Source organism: Aethalodelphis obliquidens, unplaced genomic scaffold (assembly GCF_003676395.1).
Source record: "Aethalodelphis obliquidens isolate GAN/ISIS:26980383/991018 unplaced genomic scaffold, ASM367639v1 scaffold13, whole genome shotgun sequence".
Classification (NCBI taxonomy): domain Eukaryota; kingdom Metazoa; phylum Chordata; class Mammalia; order Artiodactyla; family Delphinidae; genus Aethalodelphis; species Aethalodelphis obliquidens.
This window is the reverse complement of record NW_020837957.1, coordinates 32,186,432-32,205,273: the sequence shown is the minus strand read 5'-3', so window position 1 is coordinate 32,205,273 and position 18,842 is coordinate 32,186,432. Positions and strand designations below refer to the sequence as shown.

At 36.1% G+C, this 18,842-nt stretch overlaps 1 protein-coding gene across 1 annotated transcript in view; it reads left to right on the top strand.

Annotated features, from left to right (window-relative positions):
* Positions 1-18,842, top strand: part of DPYD (dihydropyrimidine dehydrogenase) — an 811,158-nt gene that overhangs the window by 777,681 nt on the left and 14,635 nt on the right. Inside the window, exon 21 of the mRNA XM_027114432.1 lies at positions 11,719-11,862. Coding sequence (XP_026970233.1) covers positions 11,719-11,862 — 144 coding nt within the window. The remainder of the gene's footprint in view (positions 1-11,718; positions 11,863-18,842) is intronic.

The following is an 18,842-nucleotide window of genomic DNA, read 5'->3' as shown; positions in this document are numbered from 1 at the left end:
TGATAATTGCCTAGATTCACAATTGTTCAAAGTAAACTTTTAATAAAATAATGGTTTTTGTAACTATGGTCTATAAAATGTTTTGTTGTTGGATTTTTTTGTTATGAATAGGAAAATGAAATAGTTGGTCATTACTATTTTCTTGATAGAAAACTTTAAACAAAGAACCTGGAAAATACAAAGAAATTATTTGTATTGAGCTCTAAGCCATTGAATCTAAATTGATTGCTGGAATTATACCTTACAATACCTTATCACTACAAATGCTATCTGTTTTTACAATTCCCTGTTATTATCAGATATTGGATTATGCAATATTATGGACCAGGCAAAATTGTATTTGCCTGGTCATTAGGCATTAGATCAATCCCACTCTTGCCCAGCATTGTGCATAGAGAGAATCTTTCTGAATATTTTATATGAAAAGTGTTTAGACTAGATCACTTATTGTCATCATTAAGCTGTGACCACATATGGTTAGCTGAAATTTCTTGTCAGCACAGCTTTCTGTTGATTTTAATCCTTCATTCATTCATCAAATATTTAATTAAAGCCAACTATATGTAAAGAATTAAGAGGAATGACAAAACATGTTAAAAAAGTATCCTGTTCTCAAAATGTTTATGATCTATTCAGAAAAATAGAAAATACATAAATAATGGTATTATAGTTTAGAAAGTGATGTGGAAGAGAGACAGAGAGGAAAATCCAAATCTGTGGGGCAAGGATTGCCTTCTGTAGTGACCTAGGTTTGGATATGAGTCTGATGTTACAGATGGATGTTAGCTAGTGTTTTCTATTCTGTATGCAGAAGCTATTGTTTATGGAGAACTTTGCCACGCATATAAAAGATTCTTTTCCCATGTTAAATACTTCCTACTAGCATGGTAATTAACTATGTTAAAAAAGTCTTTTCCTTTCAACTAAAAACTTGCACTTACTTTTATTTTCTCTCCAGTATAAATCTCCTGCTTAGCATAGAAACCCTAAAAATTGACTTTCAAAATGATGATCTTTTTTTCCAGTATGTCCTGAAATGTAACTCCAAATAGTTTTGATTGGATCAAAATGTAACAGTTTTTGTCTTGTGCCACACTTTGAGGTAAGAAGGCTTAAAGCAGTCATCCAGGTGTTTCTTGTGTAGGGAAATACTAGGTATCATATTGAATAAATATGGAAAAGATTGATTCATCTTCTACTCTGGCTCCAAATATAGCCTGAATCCTGAATGCTTTTTTCATATTGATAGCAGTCCCATTTCCTTCATCACTCCATTTTTCTGTTTTCCTTTGCTTCCACACCATTGAATGAAGTAATTTTTATTCCATTTTCCCTTATTGGTGTTTGCACTTGACATTCTATGCAATGTTTAGTCATGAAAGCAGTAGCATTTTGAAGGTGGATTTCAAAAGCCAATTATTTCATTCAAGTCGTCCTAAAGCATTGGAAGAACTATAGCTCAGGAAGTCTTTCTTCATGTGTAGCTAGTATTTTGTGACATTTTTATAATTCAGCATACTTCATCTTTATATTGTTCATCATATTGAGCATAAATCATATTTATATTCATATTAAAATAACACTTGGGTTCTATGCTGCTTTATAGTTTTTAAAATGGTAAAAGCTGTATTTTAGTAATCTATTAGTGCCTTCCTATTTCAAAAAATTATGAAGAGTAGGGAGGAAGGGTGGTCATTGTTATTTCTGTTTTACACAGATGACAACTGAGGCTCACAGAGGGCAGGTGATTTGTCTTAGAAACTAAGTGTCTTAGTCTCTGCATCCCAAGACGAGTGACCATTCTGTATATTGCACTGCTTTAGTAGAAGGCTCTATTTTCCTTTAACAACCTAAAACTTTGAATATACACAAATGCAGTTGAAGTGTATTTGTGTTTTAACCTTACTCACTTGGCAATTTCATGCCTGTTATCACTTATATCTACTCCTAATATGTGTGTAGTTGATTTTATATAGAGTATGTCTCAGGTGAGTTTGTAACTAGACATCAAACTTCGTAAAGATAATTACAGTGTAGTGTCTGTTGTGATCGTAGGAATTTCCCAATTTATACAGATTATAATAGCTTTCTTTTTAAAATTGTTTTTATTTCTGTTAATTATCTATACAGATTTCATTATTTAATAATGAGATAAAATAGCAATGCTATCTGTGGTTGTACTCATGAAGTCTAAAACAGTTTAACTCCAACCTTAGGAGTTTGATAAACATTATTTATAATATCCATATTTTACAGCTTCAACAGATTCAGTATGTTCTATAGCTAAATAGGAGGGAAAGAGGTATATATCAATATAATTTATGACTCAGTCCAATGTTTCATCCACAGACTATGTGATGCTACCTGGGCATAAACCCTGAGGATTTCTAACTGAATTTGAAAACAAAACAAAACGACACACTGGAAGGAACCTTATAAATTATCTGGTCCAACCTCCTCATTTTACAGATAAGAGAACTGAGACTAAGAGGGAGTCACTGCAGTCATAGGTCACAAGAAGAGCTGATAGCAAGACTAAGATCGGAGCCCCATCTCCCAACTCGGAAGCAAGTGCTACTTCCAATATACCACATTATTTCCCCCAGAAAGATGCCTCCCACGGGGCGCTGCATCTTGAGAATGAAGTATATTAAATTCACATTTGGCTGCTAATCATTTTCTCAGCATCTCTATGGTATTTCATTAACCGCTACATGTAACACTCTGGCCTTTCACCTGTATTAACTTGAGCTCATTAAACTTGAGGCCAGTAATAAACAGGACTAAACTAATACAGATATTTTGCATGGTATGTGTTCAGCATTTTCTTTAATGATGTCTACTGTGTGAGGTGTTTTCCGCTTCACAGTTTGTGGAAAAAGAAAAACAGGAAGCATAGATTTCAAGGAATGGAATATGTGTGTAGTATGCTTCTTTATAGCAATCAAGAATACATTAAATACTCATTTAATAAACTTTGTAAGTACTACATCGAAATATGAGTGACAGCGTAGCAGAGAGTCTAGCATCTGGCAGACTGGGATTTGAATCCTGGCTCTGCCATTTATTAATAAGTGAAAACTGGAGCAAGTTATTTAGCCTTTCTGAACCTCAGTTTTCTCATCTGTAAAAGGGGACAAGGACGATACCCACCTCATAGGGTTGCAATGAAGAAGAGATTAGGTACTCATGCGCTTTGCAAAGGTCTTGGTGTATAGCGATGCTCAATAAATATGCTGATTTTGATGAAGATAATAATGATGGTGCAGTTCCTTCCTGTATAGAACTTACAATCCCCTCTCACTAGAGCTATTGTTGAGGAAGTTGATTTCCTTCACTTCTCCCCCAATTCATCATCACTACAAAACACAAGCAGCAGTCCTCCAGAATGCAAGGAAAGAAAAACAAATCCTATTTCATCCTTCCCAGGTTCCCTACCACCACTGTTTTATGCTCATTTTCACTAAGGTGTAACTCTTCTGTAGTTCACAGCCTATGCAGCCACCCGTGAACACAGTTCCCATGTGATTTTGAAAATGTTGGAGACTCTGATTGAGCAGGGGATGGTGAGAGAGGAGGGGTCATTTGCAGAAAGATGAGTAGCAAAGAGGTAGAGACAGATTTTCAGAGAGGGTTCTGTGTCAGAAAGAATGAAAGCTAGGCGGTTTCAGGCAGGAGTCACTGTCAGAGCAGGGGTGCAGCAGCTGGTGGGTTGTGAGGGAGTGAAAATCAACGTGTACTGTTGGAGTTGGGATGTGTAGTCAGTATTGGCTCTCTATTTTCCAGAGTACTGTATAATCTTTTAAAAAATGTTATGTCATCTATTTCCCTTTTCTGCTACAACCAGAATCCCATCTCCAACATTCTGGATCATTCTCCTCTTTTTGCCATAGCACCTACCCACAATTCATCCTTCTTTCTGCCACCACAAAGACCTGATTACATATTTTCAAATATCTGGTGTTTCCCTACACCCTGAAGAATAAAAATCCAAACTGCTTTGCGCAGAATTCAGAGCCCTTCATAGATTTCCCAGCTTTACCTGCTACTATTCCTCAGACACTTACTCTGTTTTAGTCATGTAAGAATAAGTTCATTCTGTAGTTTCTTAATGTTTCAACCCTTTACTCATCCATTCCTTTCTCTTTTTACCCCCCTTTCCAACACCACACACTATTTCTCCCTTTTATAATCTTTCATCACAATTTAAATTCCTCCTTCACTAAGAAGTCTCTTAGTTGGAATTAATTGCTCATTAAATCAGGGTTACATCAAACTGTGCATCTCTTCCTCTGCTTATCCCTTTCTTCCTTATAATTACCTACATAACCCAAATGTCAGCTGAGGTCAACCAGTCCCATCCTTCTGGATATTGCTACAAAATTCCTAGAGATTATGTTCTCTATGTCACTTCTGGCAGTAAATACCTATTCCCACTGATTTCTGAATCTCCCTCAAATCTTGTCTCTCGTTGGTCTCTATTCTTTGAGCTATATGCCAATCCAAGCATGAAACTCAACCCTATTTCCCCAACTTTCTTCCAAATTTCTCTCCAGGATATGTAAGTGGGTAGGAGACGTTTTTAAAGTTTTAGGGGTCATAGAGGAGGATTTGGATTGCTTAAAATTGGATATTAGCACTTCCTCTTTATAGAAGTACTCCCGTCATCACATCAATAGGCTCTTCTCCCTCTATATCTCTCGCTTTTCCTTCTCTTCATGCACGTTCCTCTTCCCTCTCCTCTCTGCTTTCTTTTTTTTTTTTTAAACATCTTTTTTGGAGTATAATTGCTTTACAATGGTGTGTTAGTTTCTGCTTTATAACAAAGTGAATCAGCTAAACATATACATATATCCCCATATCTCTTCCCTCTTGTGTCTCTGTTTCAAAATTCTTCTGCATTTCTCATGCATAGTGGTTTGACCATCTCTTTGGTTTTGTTTCTCTTCAATCACGCCATCAGGGCTTAATCTCCCGAACTCCAAGCTAAAGATATTGCTTTAAAAGTTATCGCTTTAAGCAATGAAGTTTATTTCTTTAGAGGAATCTGCTATACATCATTTAAATGATATTTCAATATAAAACAATAATGTTCTCACCTCAGTTCCATTGAATATGAGTCAGTCCTCCTACAGGCCATAAACTGCTTTTGGAAAGAACGACCTCCTAGTTGTCTTTGCAGCTCCAGCACATGCACAGTCCTTGGCAAAAAAGCAAGTCTTATCTCCTTCATCCTTTGCTGGCATTCCATTCATGTTAGATTTTCTTCTCTTGGTTGACATTCTCTGTAACATACATCCCGACTTTATCACTTCACAACAAAATGTGCTCTGCTTCCCCTTCACGGAAGAAGCTGCTCACCCTTTGTATCTTATTAAACACAGAGCAGAGGGTCAGCAGTCTGCTGGCTCCCCAGCATCTCTTCCAAAGTATCGCCCTTCTCTCTCTGGTGTTTATTCCACTTGGAGGATTTTCCTCCCCTTTCCTGACCCTCACACCTCCAACTTCACTACTTGCCAACCGACTTTCACCCTATCCTTCAGAACTCAGCTCAGATGTCATTTCTAGAAAAGTTCTGTCCTCTCAGCCGGGGTCAGGTGCACATTGTCATTGTTCATCTGACATCCTGGGGCACCTCTGCCACAGCCTCTGTCTTGGAGTATTGCAATTGTTATTAACGACAGGCTCTTTAAGGAGACAGATTGTCTTTTATATATAAATTGTAAGTGTCTTGCACTCTACAAGTGGTTTTTTTAAATTTATGAATCACAGCTGTTGTGTAAGTATGATATAATTTTTAATTTTAAAGAACTTATTTCTGTAACTTAATTTCTTTCTGAAAGTAATTGTTTGGGATTGCCTGACATTTCAAACAACCAGCGGGATTTTTAAAATACATTCAAGATATTCATGCATGCATTCATTCAATAATTTTTCAAGTTTTGAAAAACCTATTGAGAAAAAAGCTAAGCAACAAGCCAAAAACAAGGGGGGAAAAAACATATTGAGTACCTGTTATGTGCTGGATCAAAAACTAACTAGGACCTCAAGTGGAGAAGATGGAGGCAGAAGCTAATAGTGATAAGGCAGTGACATAAGTGCAAGGCTAAAAAGTGCCCAGAGTGCTCTGCAGCACTGCAAGGCCCCCGTAACACTGCGGACAGAGGGGAGTCAGTAAAGGACATTACTTCAATGCTGTGAATACCAAGCTGAGAGGAAAATGCCAAATGGGCCTGTACCAGATAAAAAAGACAGGGCGGGCTCGTTCTAGCATGAGCAAACGTGGAAATACAGAGCCTGGTACACAATGCAACATAAGCAGTTAAGGCTTGTGGGAATAAATTGGCAGGCATGCACTTTACAATTATTCCATTTTAATGCTTATACCGAGCATCAAATGTATCGTGAGTTAGATACTATCATTCTCATTTCATTGATAAGGAAAATTAGTAGCAGAATGGTTAAGTAATTGGCTCATAGTCACACAGGTAATGAGTGTAAAACTGTGATTTTAATGCAAATTTGACTTCTAAATCAGTATCCTAACCACTATGCAAATGCTGGCTTTCTGCTTTCACTATGAAGCATGAGTTATCTTTGCTTTTGACTGCTATATACATTGCATTTTTGATCAGAAGTTGTCCACTTAAATTTATCAGGTTAAACTAAGAGTTATATTTCATTAATTTCATATATTTTGCATGTCCTACTCCAGTGTCCCAATGTGCACCACTGGGCACCACATAGCACTATGGTAATATAATGTACAGATGGCCCTTCTCTCTTTGTCTTCTTATTGTTTTCCACTGTCCAAATCTGATAATATCATGAAAAATGGCTTGCTGTTATATCAGTGATTAAATATTACAAGCCAGTTATTCATGGGGAAAATCTGAGTTTCTGAATGTAAGCCATATGAAAGCAGATTTTGGAATAAAAATCAGGATCAAATGTAAGTGATTACTGTCATAACTGAAGGAAGGGAAGAAGAAAAGTAACTGAATTCAGACAGAACAGAACAGAGACCTCTCATCTCTGTCTCCCATACTTCCTTGCATCGAGCCAAGTGCACAGTGATTGAAATTAGGGTGTGCTAGGAACACACTCAGAGAACCCAGGTTCCCAGCCATTGTGCTCCTGCATTTTTTTTTTTTTTTTTTTTTTGCGGTACGCGGGCCTCTCACTGTTGTGGTCTCTCCCGTTGCGGAGCACAGGCTCCGGACGCGCAAGCCCAGCGGCCATGGCCCAACGGGCCCAGCCGCTCCGCGGCACGTGGGATCCTCCCGGACCGGGGCACGAACCCGTGTCCCCTGCATCGGCAGGCGGACTCTCAACCACTGCGCCACCAGGGAAGCCCTGCATTTTTTATTTTAGGTATCCAAGAGTACTCCGTTGCCTTTCTGAGTTTTGTTAAAGATCAACTCTTCGAAAGTTTGTTTTCTTCACTTTTCTCTTTGGTGGTCATTTGATTGAGATTAAATAGTTTTCCAAGGAGCTTTGTATACAATGCCTTTAGATAACTGCAATAACCAGATATACTTGACATATAATTCAGCCTGGCAGTACCCCTTAATGAATGACAAGAGATACTTACAAAATTAGTTGCAATGATAATTACACACATTACGTATGGAAATTATTCAACCTTTAATGTAGCAAAGGACAGTTCCTGGCCCAGAGTAGGCATTTGATATTGTATATGTTGAATAAATGACAAAAGATAGATAGTGTAACTAAGTCATATGTGAACATGTTTTTGTAAAACATATAAAATAAATTCTTAGTTGTGAAGCATACTATATCCTTTACCTCTAATTTATTCTTCAATCTGTCAGTGTATACACACAGAAATGAGACATATATATATTTGGATTTCAGGTTTATACTGAGTACAAAATATGTATACAAATTAAAATACACACACATATATATTGCACTCAGTGTGTGTATATATATATATATATTTACAGTATATGCACTATATCTATACATATATATATATATATATATCTTGCACTAAGTATAAACCTGAAATCATTTTATCTTTTATTACCATTTGAATATCAAATAAATTACTTTTCTTGCCCTCATTGTTTCAAATCAGATGAGAGAGTATGATTAGGAAAATAAGAGTTGATCTCTTACAGCACTATAGACCAGTGCTATTAGCCAACTTGCTGCCATTCTCATAAAAATTATGCAATTTAAATGGGAAGATACTAGTGCCTGCTTCTATTAGAAACAAGAACCCTCTTCTACTTCATAATATGCTCAATTACCTTTAGATTGATCCATGAATAAATTATAATCCAGATAGACCTCTTTACCCTAAAGCTTTGCTGGCTTAAGGTATCCTTGTTGATTCATTATGTTGTCACTTTTCTATTGGCAGTGTAATACTTTTAATATCTGGACAGAGACAGTTTTAGTGTGAGATACTGTTATCTTTAAATGAGTAGGATTTAGCTTTTCTGGTGAGGACAAATTCATCAATGATGAATCCCTGGAGAAAGCATTGAAACAAAAATCACACCATTTCTGAGCTTTGTTCAGCTCATCAGTTACAAAGCAGCTTTCGAGAGTCCTAAAGAACTTTTTCCTTTGTTTAAGAAATATAGCATGACGCTCAAAACTGCTCTCTTTGAGTTACCGCAGGCTACAACTTTTTCTGCAAGAAAATAATGAATGAAGAGGAAAAGCTCCTGCTGCTGGCCCTGTCAGGCCCTGCTGCTTCTCCTCCTGCAATAGGAAATCAATTAACTATATGTTCAGACAGAGATTTGAACTAAATGCTTTATTAATCATCGCTGATTGCACACATATACAGTGGCCCTCTCTGCCTTCACCTTCACTCTTATTTCTATTTTGCTTTGGTTTGTTCCTTTGGCAAGATCTGAACACAAACATATGCCTAAATGTAATATGTGATCCTCTGGTGCAAGGGAGAATTGACCTTTTTATTTGCAGAAAACTTAACTTTTCAAATGTTCAGTTCTCAGCTATCCTAGAGGCATTCTAACGTGCGATGTAATAATAATTTTTTTAAAGCAGTGAAATTTCTCACACTAATGCAGAAAGCAAAGTGACTATGGCAGCCTTGAAGTTTTGGAACCTGGTACAACACTTCAGCCTCTGGGATCTCCATATGGCAGTGAGAAACTACATGAAAATAGACCCTGTTTGATTTGGAGATAAATGGCAGAACGTTGAGGGGGCAGTCACTGATATTCTGTGTGGGTGTGCTTTCGATTTAAAGAAAACTTTGGCAACAGTTTTCTTTTTTTTCCACTGATTCTTCAACCCACACACAAAGAAAATCCTATAGGAATCTCTATGTTAAATTGAAAACCTCTCCTTAGGACTAGTTATAAAAGATTAGCACATTAGAATCGTAGCACCTTTAGTTATGGAAAGGCTGCATTAGTTAAATATGGTAAATGTGGTCAACCACGGCAAAAAAGTTACAGAAAATATCAGACGGTTGGTGTCTATTCAGGCTGTATTCTATTCTGAATCAAGGGATTTCCTATTATTAATTATTATTATTTTTACCATTATTGGAACAATTTAAAATCATCACAGTTTAAATTTAACTGCTTTATTTCTCTTTGGATAAAGAATAATCTAAATGGAAAAAAATATCTCCTCTGGTCTATGTTTAAAAGAAGATAGGTTAAAAAGTTCTGAGAATAATTTCTTTTGAATAATTTTACAGAACATTTAGGTGGAATGAGATAGTGTTGAGGAAGGTAAGGCCCCATCAAGGAATCAGGATGATGGTTCAGATTTTCATAGAGCTTGCCTTTATCATGAGGGATCTGCTAGACTCAGAGGTCATGTGTTTCACACTAACAAGTCTTGATAATAATCTTCAAGGATATAAGATTAGGGTAGAGGTGTCCTTGATGTGTAAGAGAAGTGTGGGGAGATTGATATTCTGACAAGATTTATATCAAGTGGACGTACATTCACCAAAGAAAGGACCCTCGGGGCATTTCTTTGGCACCAAGTGTAATCTGTAACACCTCATCTGCCCTAGGAAAAGAATCATTTCATAATAGGACAAGCAAGCACTATCTTTTCTACATGAAAAGGGCTTACATATGTGATAATATTGAGGATTTGTTTTAGACTCTATTTTATGCTTTTTAACAAGACAGCATCACTTATTTTATGATAAAATAGATACAACATATTCATATATTTTCTCCCTCTGTCATATCATTTCATATTACTGTAATCATTAAATACTGTAATTTAGAAAAGCATTAAGGTGCAGAGATGAAGTATATAGTTCTGGTTTAATTGTGTGTATTAATTTGGCATTCATAACATTGTTTCTATTTGCTCAACTTGTTGACATAATTACAGTAAACTGGTAATGGAAATAACAATCTTAGATAGTTCCACATGAATATTTTCTGCTAATATAAATTTTCAGTTGCAGTTTGGCCAAATTGGAACACAGTTTCAGTTTAGTTTACCTACTGTAGTGACATCTCTAAAGGACCAGAGAACTCATTTTCCTAGAGTGTTATGCAACCTGGTAGGTAGAGGCCAGTGTTTTAAAACAAGTGTGATTTTTTCACCTAATTACTTGCTAGGGCAGAGATCAGGATGACCTTGTAATGCTGTAGTTTTCCAAGCCTTCACTGGCTAGGTAAATCTGCTTTATTCTGCAGGAGAGCTAGCGGGGGGGAGGTGGGAGGGGTGCGGGGGCGGCGGGTGGTATTTTTGCAGTCTTTGAAAAGAGACCTAGCAATTCCAGGTTCCAGGCAGACACAGAACATTTGGAATTCAGTGGTGTCTATCACCAGCAGTATATGTCAGTAAAAGTGAAGATCAAAGGTTCTAGAAGAGAAGGACAAAGTGAAGAGGAAATAATTGTCGGATAATGAATAGTATGAGGGCATATTCATGTTAACGTGAAACCACTTAGCATTTTTCCATGACACCCAGGTATCTTTCTAAATGAACTTTGTAAAGTACAATTGAATAACCTTGAGATTTAAAGCTCCATAATGTGATTTTGAATACTGAGGGAGTTTGTTGAAGCACTGTGTTATTTCCTCTGCTTTTCATTTCTATTTTTGCCTCTTTCATGCAAAATAAACTTTATTTTCTGTGCAGAGAAATCAATATTTTTACCATTTTGTTTTTCAGCTATTCCAGTAAACTGCAATCAACGTTAGTTACAATCTTTAAAGAGATGTAGTAAGAATTTGAACACAATAAAACAGAGATACAGATTTGAACTTTGGCAAAGTACCTTTGCTATTGACAAAAGCATTTGTCAGAGACTAGGCTGTGTCTATATTGTGCTAAAAACCTGATGAAGAGGAAAAAAAGCATCAATAGGTTTCACCTTCTGTCTATATGAACTAAACAAATGGTTTAACAAATAGCTATTGTTTTAAGTGAATGATTTGGTTTACCATTGTGAATTTTACTCTGTTTAGAAATGTATTTCAATTAATATTTGTATATCTAATACATACCTATTTGGTAAAGGTATTGTGCTATTGTGTTCTTTTTAATAATTAATGGACTCTGTTACGTAGAAGACTAGGGTCCAAGAATGAATGAAGACCTTGTTACAGTATACGTGAAACAGTCTCAGAACACACATTTGTTTGTTTATAATATTTGTGTTTATATCCTCACATTTTTCTCTTCTGTGAGCTAACATACTTTCTTATTTGTGTGTTTTCCTATTAGAAACTGCCAAGTTTTGGACCTTATCTTGAGCAGCGCAAGAAAATCATAGCAGAGGAAAAGATTAGACTGAAAGAACAAAATGCAACTTTTCCACCACTTGAGAGAAACCATTTTATCCCCAAAAAGCCTATTCCCACTATTAAGGTAAAGATTAAGCTGTATATATAAATATGTCTATTTTATTGTTTAGTTTGTGTTTATTTCCTGTTTAAATTTACCACTGTTTTTTTTTTTAATATATTGAGAGTTTTAAAAATTCGGTCTGCAGTGACAGGATAGCCTCTTTTATTTGTATATTTTATACTTTTTAGAACACTGTCAAATATGTGTTTCATGCAAATTTTGGATGTATTAAATAGGCCATAAAATATTACAGTGAACTCTTTGTCTTCTTACACTCATTTAAAAATTACTGTAATCTTAATTAAATCGAGGAGGTATCTTAGTCATACAGTACAACTAAATTATCAATATGCACCATCAATATCAACATGATACCTTACATTTTGGACAAACTTTCTCTGCTTCAGCCTTGGGAAAGCCTGTACAAATTTGGGTTTCAGGAAATTATTTTCTGGATAATATCAAAAATTATCATTAAGATGGAATTATGTGTGCATTATATTTCTTGTTTTTCTTCTTTAACTTCTTATTTTGAAAAAGATGTAGATTCACATACAGGTGTAAGAAATAATACAGAGAGGTCTCATGTACCCTTTACCCAGTTTCCCCCAATGGTAGCATGTTGTAAAATTGTAATACAGCATCACAACAAGGATAATGACACAGATACAATCAACAAGGATAATGACACAGATACAATCTACTGATCTTATTCAGATTTCTCCAGTTGTACTTCTACTCATTTGTGTGTGTGAGCACACACGTGTGTTTAGTTCTGTGTAATTTCACCCCATGGGTAGGTTCCTGTATCCACACCACAGTCAAGATATGAGTTCCATCAGCACAAAGATCCCTCAGCTTGCCCTTTTATAGCCACACCTACTTCCCTCCTGCCCACCTCCCTCAAGATGGAATTATTTTAAAGCAATCATCATTTAAAAAAAAAAAAAAAAAGGAGTATTACTGGTCCACATTCTCTCTGAAGTCACCATCAGGGAATGTGGTTTTCAGTCACTGAAACTTACTCTTCTCCATTTAGTGACTATCTCCATTTCCTGGTTGAAGCATCAGCTGAAAAACTGACTCTTAAGAGCTCTTTGAAATTCCTCTTTAGTAGTCAAACAGGAGTTGGAACCCTTAAAAATCCCCTCTATCTATGAGAAAGAAGAAATGTGTCCTATGCTAAAAACAGTGGAATTTAGACGATGTTGAGAGGGCTAAGTTATTCAGAGCTCTGAAAGGAAATATGGAAGTGGCTGAACACAAATTCTACCAGCACTTTAATGCCATAATTCCAAATAAAGTGAACACTTGGGACTTTCAGCAGTATAATAGCCCCAAAGAGTCTCTTGAGCTGTTTCCTTTCAATTATTTGTGTGATACTGAAAGGATGAACTGGACACTGATGGTAAAGAAGAAGCCAGATCCTTCCACTCTTCACATTTCCCCCACCCTTTGGCTATAACTAATATATGATTTGGGGTTAAGTGGGAATTGTCCCTGCTTGTTTTTTCCCACTTAATTAATTTGAAATAAATGTAAGATCTCCATCTTTTCCTTATGTATACGAAATTCAAAAGAAAAATATTATTTATATTTGAAATAAAGGAAGAGCAAGGTGATTATAAAAGCATTGCAGCCTTTTTTAGGCTTCCATTCTGTCAGGGAATATATTGATAACCTAGAATCAAAACAAAAACAGAACAAACAAAAAACCTGCTGAAGTTGAATTAAAGCTAGCCGATCACTAATCCAAATAAAATATCAAACTCAGCAGAATTAAATAAACCAAAGAACTGGGAAGTCAGGAAAGTAAGTAAACATTTTTTTAAAGTCTCAAGGAGAGATGAGGAGTCTTATTAGAAATCGTACAGGCTTACATTCCTCTCCTAAATTGTTACTTCAGAGATGATCCAAATTGAAGTACCTCTGGTGTTACATTACATAAGCCTCAAGAGACCATTGACACCATCTTCCCATAACTAAGACCATAACAGTGCTGACATATTAAGGGGCTGCTATGGTAGATTTTTCTCAATGTCCAGTGGATTTTCCACTACCTTGTTTTTCTTCCCAGGGTGTCTATACCCATTCTATAATACCTGTTATCATTTCTAGAAATATGGTGTGTCCTGTCAGAAAGCATAATGGTAGCTGATAATGGTGAGGTTTTTCTGCAGAGAGATGGGGAATTTTCACCAGTTATAGGTGCAACTATTTCTGGAAAATGAGGAATTACATTTGCTATGACAATGACTGCTCATTTCATCTTGCTTTCTATAAGGCTTTATATCTCTATAGAGTGGGACAGAGCTTATGTTTTAGAGGAAGAAGGAAGATAGAGATCTCTTCCTGTCCCAGAGATATTCGTGGTGGCGTTAGATGACACTTGATCGCTAGAGTCATGATGTTGTTACCAAAAGTGAGCTCTGTGTGTGTATGATTGTATTTTTAATTAGAACAGTTGTCCTCTAATAAATTCACTTTTACTCATATTCCAGTATGATTTTCCAGAGTAGGAGAGAAATTTCATCTCCTGAAAGCACCAATGGGAGTATGTAGCAACCAATAGCTCTAATATGCCAATACTGTTCCAAGTGCTATACATGTTTTATCTCATTTAATCTTCACAATACCTGGGATAGGTGCTATCTTTATATTCATTTTACAGATAAGAAAATTGAGGAATTAAAAAGCATTAAATAATTTGATCAAGTCACATAATAAACAGTGGTAGAGTGGGGGATGGAGGTGAAATTGAGAATTGTTGGCTTAGGATTGAAAAGATTGGCTCATAATAGGGACCAAAATGTTTGGATCCATTCTAGCAAATATACGAAATATACCTAGAGATTGCTCATGGAAGATGAAGGTGTCAGTATAGAACAAGGAGAATAACGTTTTGTAAGGGAATTGTGACACATGGCTTTTGTCACCGCTGTGCTACTAATCACTTGATTTGGGAAAAATATCTAATGAGAGATCTGTAAGAGGAGACCACTGGACAAAGACGTCTCTTTTCCTTTCTGCTTTTCTTCCTCCTCCTGACCTTCTGTAGTTTCATTTGTTTGTTTTGTTTTGTTTCTGTTAAAAGCACAAAGATTAATCTAAAATTTACCCATAATCCTACCACCTCAACTTAATCACTATTAAAATTTAGATTTATAAAATTCTAGTTCTTTTTCTAAACCTAAATGTAATACATTAAAATAAACACAGAATACTCAAATTTTCTATATAAAAACCTCATAATTATTTATATGTCACTCTAATGGTTTTATAATATTTCATAATATGAACTTATTAACTTCTAAAAATTAACCTATTGTTGAATTTTTAGGCTATTTCCAGAATTTTTTTACCAATAATGCTATTATAACTATTGTTGTACAAAACTCTTTGTGTAGATCTCTTATTGTTTCCTCAAGAGAAATTGCAGGTGAAATTGTAGGGCTTTTGATACATAGTGCCAAATTGTCCTCCAGGAAGAATGTGCAAATTTACATTCTGCCAAAAAATGTAAGAGAGGACTCATATTCTTAGACACCCATCAACAATAGATTTTTAATTTTAACTAATATAATAGTCAAAAAAGTATTTTTTGTTTAATTTCCAATGTCTAAATAGTAGTAAGATGGGCATGATTTTTTAATATATTTTTGACCATTTCTTCTTTTGTGAATTTGTTACTTATTTCTTTTGACCAGTTTTCTGTTGTAGTATTTATCTTTGTTTTATAGATTTTTTAAATAAACTTTTTATATATTGCCATTTGCCTCATAATTTGTATGATGGTGTTTTTAGATATACATACAGAAGTTTTACTTTTATGAAATCATATCTGGCAAAAGCTAGTTTTGTGATTTCTCCCTTTCTTTATTTGCTTAGTTTAGCTTTTTCTGCCTTAAGATCATATGCATTCACCCCATCTGGTTCTTTTAGAATTTACATTTGATTATTTAATTAATCTAAAATTTGTTCTGCTCTAAAGTATCAGATATGGCTATACCTTTAATTTTTTTTCACAAATAAGCAACCATTCCAAGATCTCAATATTTGCATTTTAAAGTGACTCCTTCCTTCTCTCAAGTTATGATCCAATGACAAAAAAATGTATCATAAATTGCATGACTTACTTTACATTTAAATGTTCAGTGTCTCAGAATTCGCTAAAGCTTTTCAAGAGTGAATCAGAAATGGGTTAGACAAAGTTCCAATAAGGATGGCCAATTTCTATAAAAAGTTTCATACCTTAAGTAAATCTTTGTCTAATAAGGAAGAGTTTAACAAAACACTTTACAAATAAAACCTTCTGACAAAGTCCAAAATTCTTGGCTATAAGCCCCTTATTTGAAACGAAGACCTTAGTACTACTTTTAACATTTCTGTGAAGACAAAAATGTTTCTTCTACTACAGTGCTGATTCTTTACTTTGAAATATGTTCAACATAGTTCCCTTTTCTTCTTGATATGAACCAGATGGAAAAGGTAGCAGAAGGTGGACCTTGAGGAGAAGATTGATGAGTTCAAGTAGAAGCATGTAGCTTCACATGACAGAAGCAGGTGCAGGTTGGGGTACAATAAGAGAAAAGGGTGGAGAGAGAACATGATGATGGTGTCTGGACTCCTCTCTCTGCTTCCTTCTTACTATATCATTTCCCTATATGATTCATTTAAACTTTTCCTATATATCGACTCAACTATCTTCCATCCTTACCTCTTTTTTTTAAAAAAACATCTTTATTGGACTATAATTGCTTTACAGTGATGTGTTAGTTTCTGCTTTATAACAAAGTGAATCAGCTATACATATACATATGTCCCCATATCTCCTCCATCTTGTGTCTCCCTCCCTCCCACCCTCCCTATCCCACCCCTCTAGGTGGTCACAAAGCACCAAGCTGATCTCCCTGTGCTATGCGGCTGCTTCCCACTAGCTATCTATGTTACATTTGGTAGTGTATATATGTCCGTGCCACTCTCTCACTTCGTCCCAGCTTACCCTTCCCCTTCCCCATGTACTCAAGTCCATTCTCTACGTCTGCGTCTTTATAGCTGTCCTGCCCCTAGGTTCTTTAGAACCTTTTTTTTAGATTCCATATATATGTGCTAGCATACGGTATTTGTTTTTCTCTTTCTGACTTACTTCACTCTGTATGACAGTCTCTAGGTCCATCCACCTCACTACAAATAGCTCAATTTTGTTTCTTTTTTATGGCTGAGTAATATTCCATTGTATATATGTGCCACATCTTCTTTATCCAGTCATCTGTTGATGGACACTTAAGTTGCTTCCGTGTCCTGGCTATTGTAAATAGAGCTGCAATGAACATTGTGGTACATGACTCCTTTTGAATTATGATTTTCTCAGGGTATATGCCCAGTAGTGGGACTGCTGGGTCGTATAATTGATAGTTCTATTTTTAGTTTTCTAAGGAACCTCCATACTGTTCTCCATAGTGGCTGTATCCATTTACATTCCCGCCAGCAGTGCAAGAGGGTTCCCTTTTCTCCACACCCTCTCCAGTATTTGTTGTTTGTAGATTTTTTGATGATGGCCATTCTGACCGGTGTGAGGTGATATCTCATTGTAGGTTTGATTTGCATTTCTCAAATGATTAGTGATGTTGAGCATCCTTTCATGTGTTTGTTGGCAATCTGTATATCTTCTTTGGAGAAATGTCTATTTAGGTCTTCTGCCCATTTTTGGATTGCATCCCTACCTCTTTTTATGCTTCAAACCTGTGTCACCCACTATCTTCTGGATACCTCCACCTGAATAGTCTAAGCAAGGTGCCTAAAGGCCATCGTACTTCAAACTAAACTGATTATCATTCCTTCTAAGCCTGATCTTCCTCCTGAGTCCTGTGTCTCAACGAACAGCACTCTATCTACCCTCTTACCTAAGGAGAAACCTGAAATTTGGCCTAGATTTCATCCTATGACTCATCTCACTCATGAATGGGATCATAGACATTCACCAATGTCCACCATTTTTATGTCATGTCCTCTTCCTCTTCTGCTCTTCCCTACAGCAAAGGTCTTAGGGAAGTTCTTTATACATTCTTTCCTGGAATTCTGAAATATTCTACAAACTGGCCTCCCACCTTCTTTTCTCATTCTTATCTAATGTATCCTCCAACTATTATGAAGTATTCTTTGTTAAATGCAAATCTGATTGTTTTACCCTTTGCTTAAAATTCCCACATCTTAAGCATGATCTTAAGGTAAACTCCTTAGCATAAACATCAGACCTTCATATTTTAGCTTATCTTGGCCTAAGCAGGTTCACTCGAGTGGTGAAAAGTAGAATCCAGGAGGTGGTAAATTGAAGAGTGAATAAAGGTTTCAAAATTAAGGACAAGGCATATGGAAGACTCTTCCCTGAACTTGAGAAAGATCAAAAGGAAAGTGACAAGAAGAAATGTAGTAGAGGGAAAAGTTGGTTTGTATATGTTAGGATACTATAAGCTTGCATGTGTTTATATGCTAGGAAAGGATAGCTACAGCTACCAGAAAGGGCATGATTAAAGAAGCTATATCCTTGGCAAATAAGGAAGGAATGGAGTCCAGACAATACATTAAGTCATCTTGGATAAGAGAGTGACATATGATTTTCTACCTACTGCAATGCCATAGGCATTTAATGAGACTGAATTTGGGCTTACCAGTGTCATTCTAGTAAGTAGCCTGTGTTTGAAGAAAGTGACTGCTAGAAAGTCTTAAGAAGCTGTTTCCTTCATTGAAAGATGTAGCAAGGTTTATAAGATTTTAGAAGATTATATTTATGGGAAAAGAGTTTCCTGAATTAAGCCTGGAACTACTCTGTCACGCTGCTTGGGTTCAAATTATGCCACTGCCATTTAGCAGCTACATGAACTTGCCTCGGTTAACTAATCTGTAAAGTGGACATAATTAAAGAGTCTGCCTGGGCTTCGCTGGTGGCGCAGTGGTTGAGAGTCCGCCTGCCGATGCAGGGGACAGGGGTTCGTGCCCTGGTC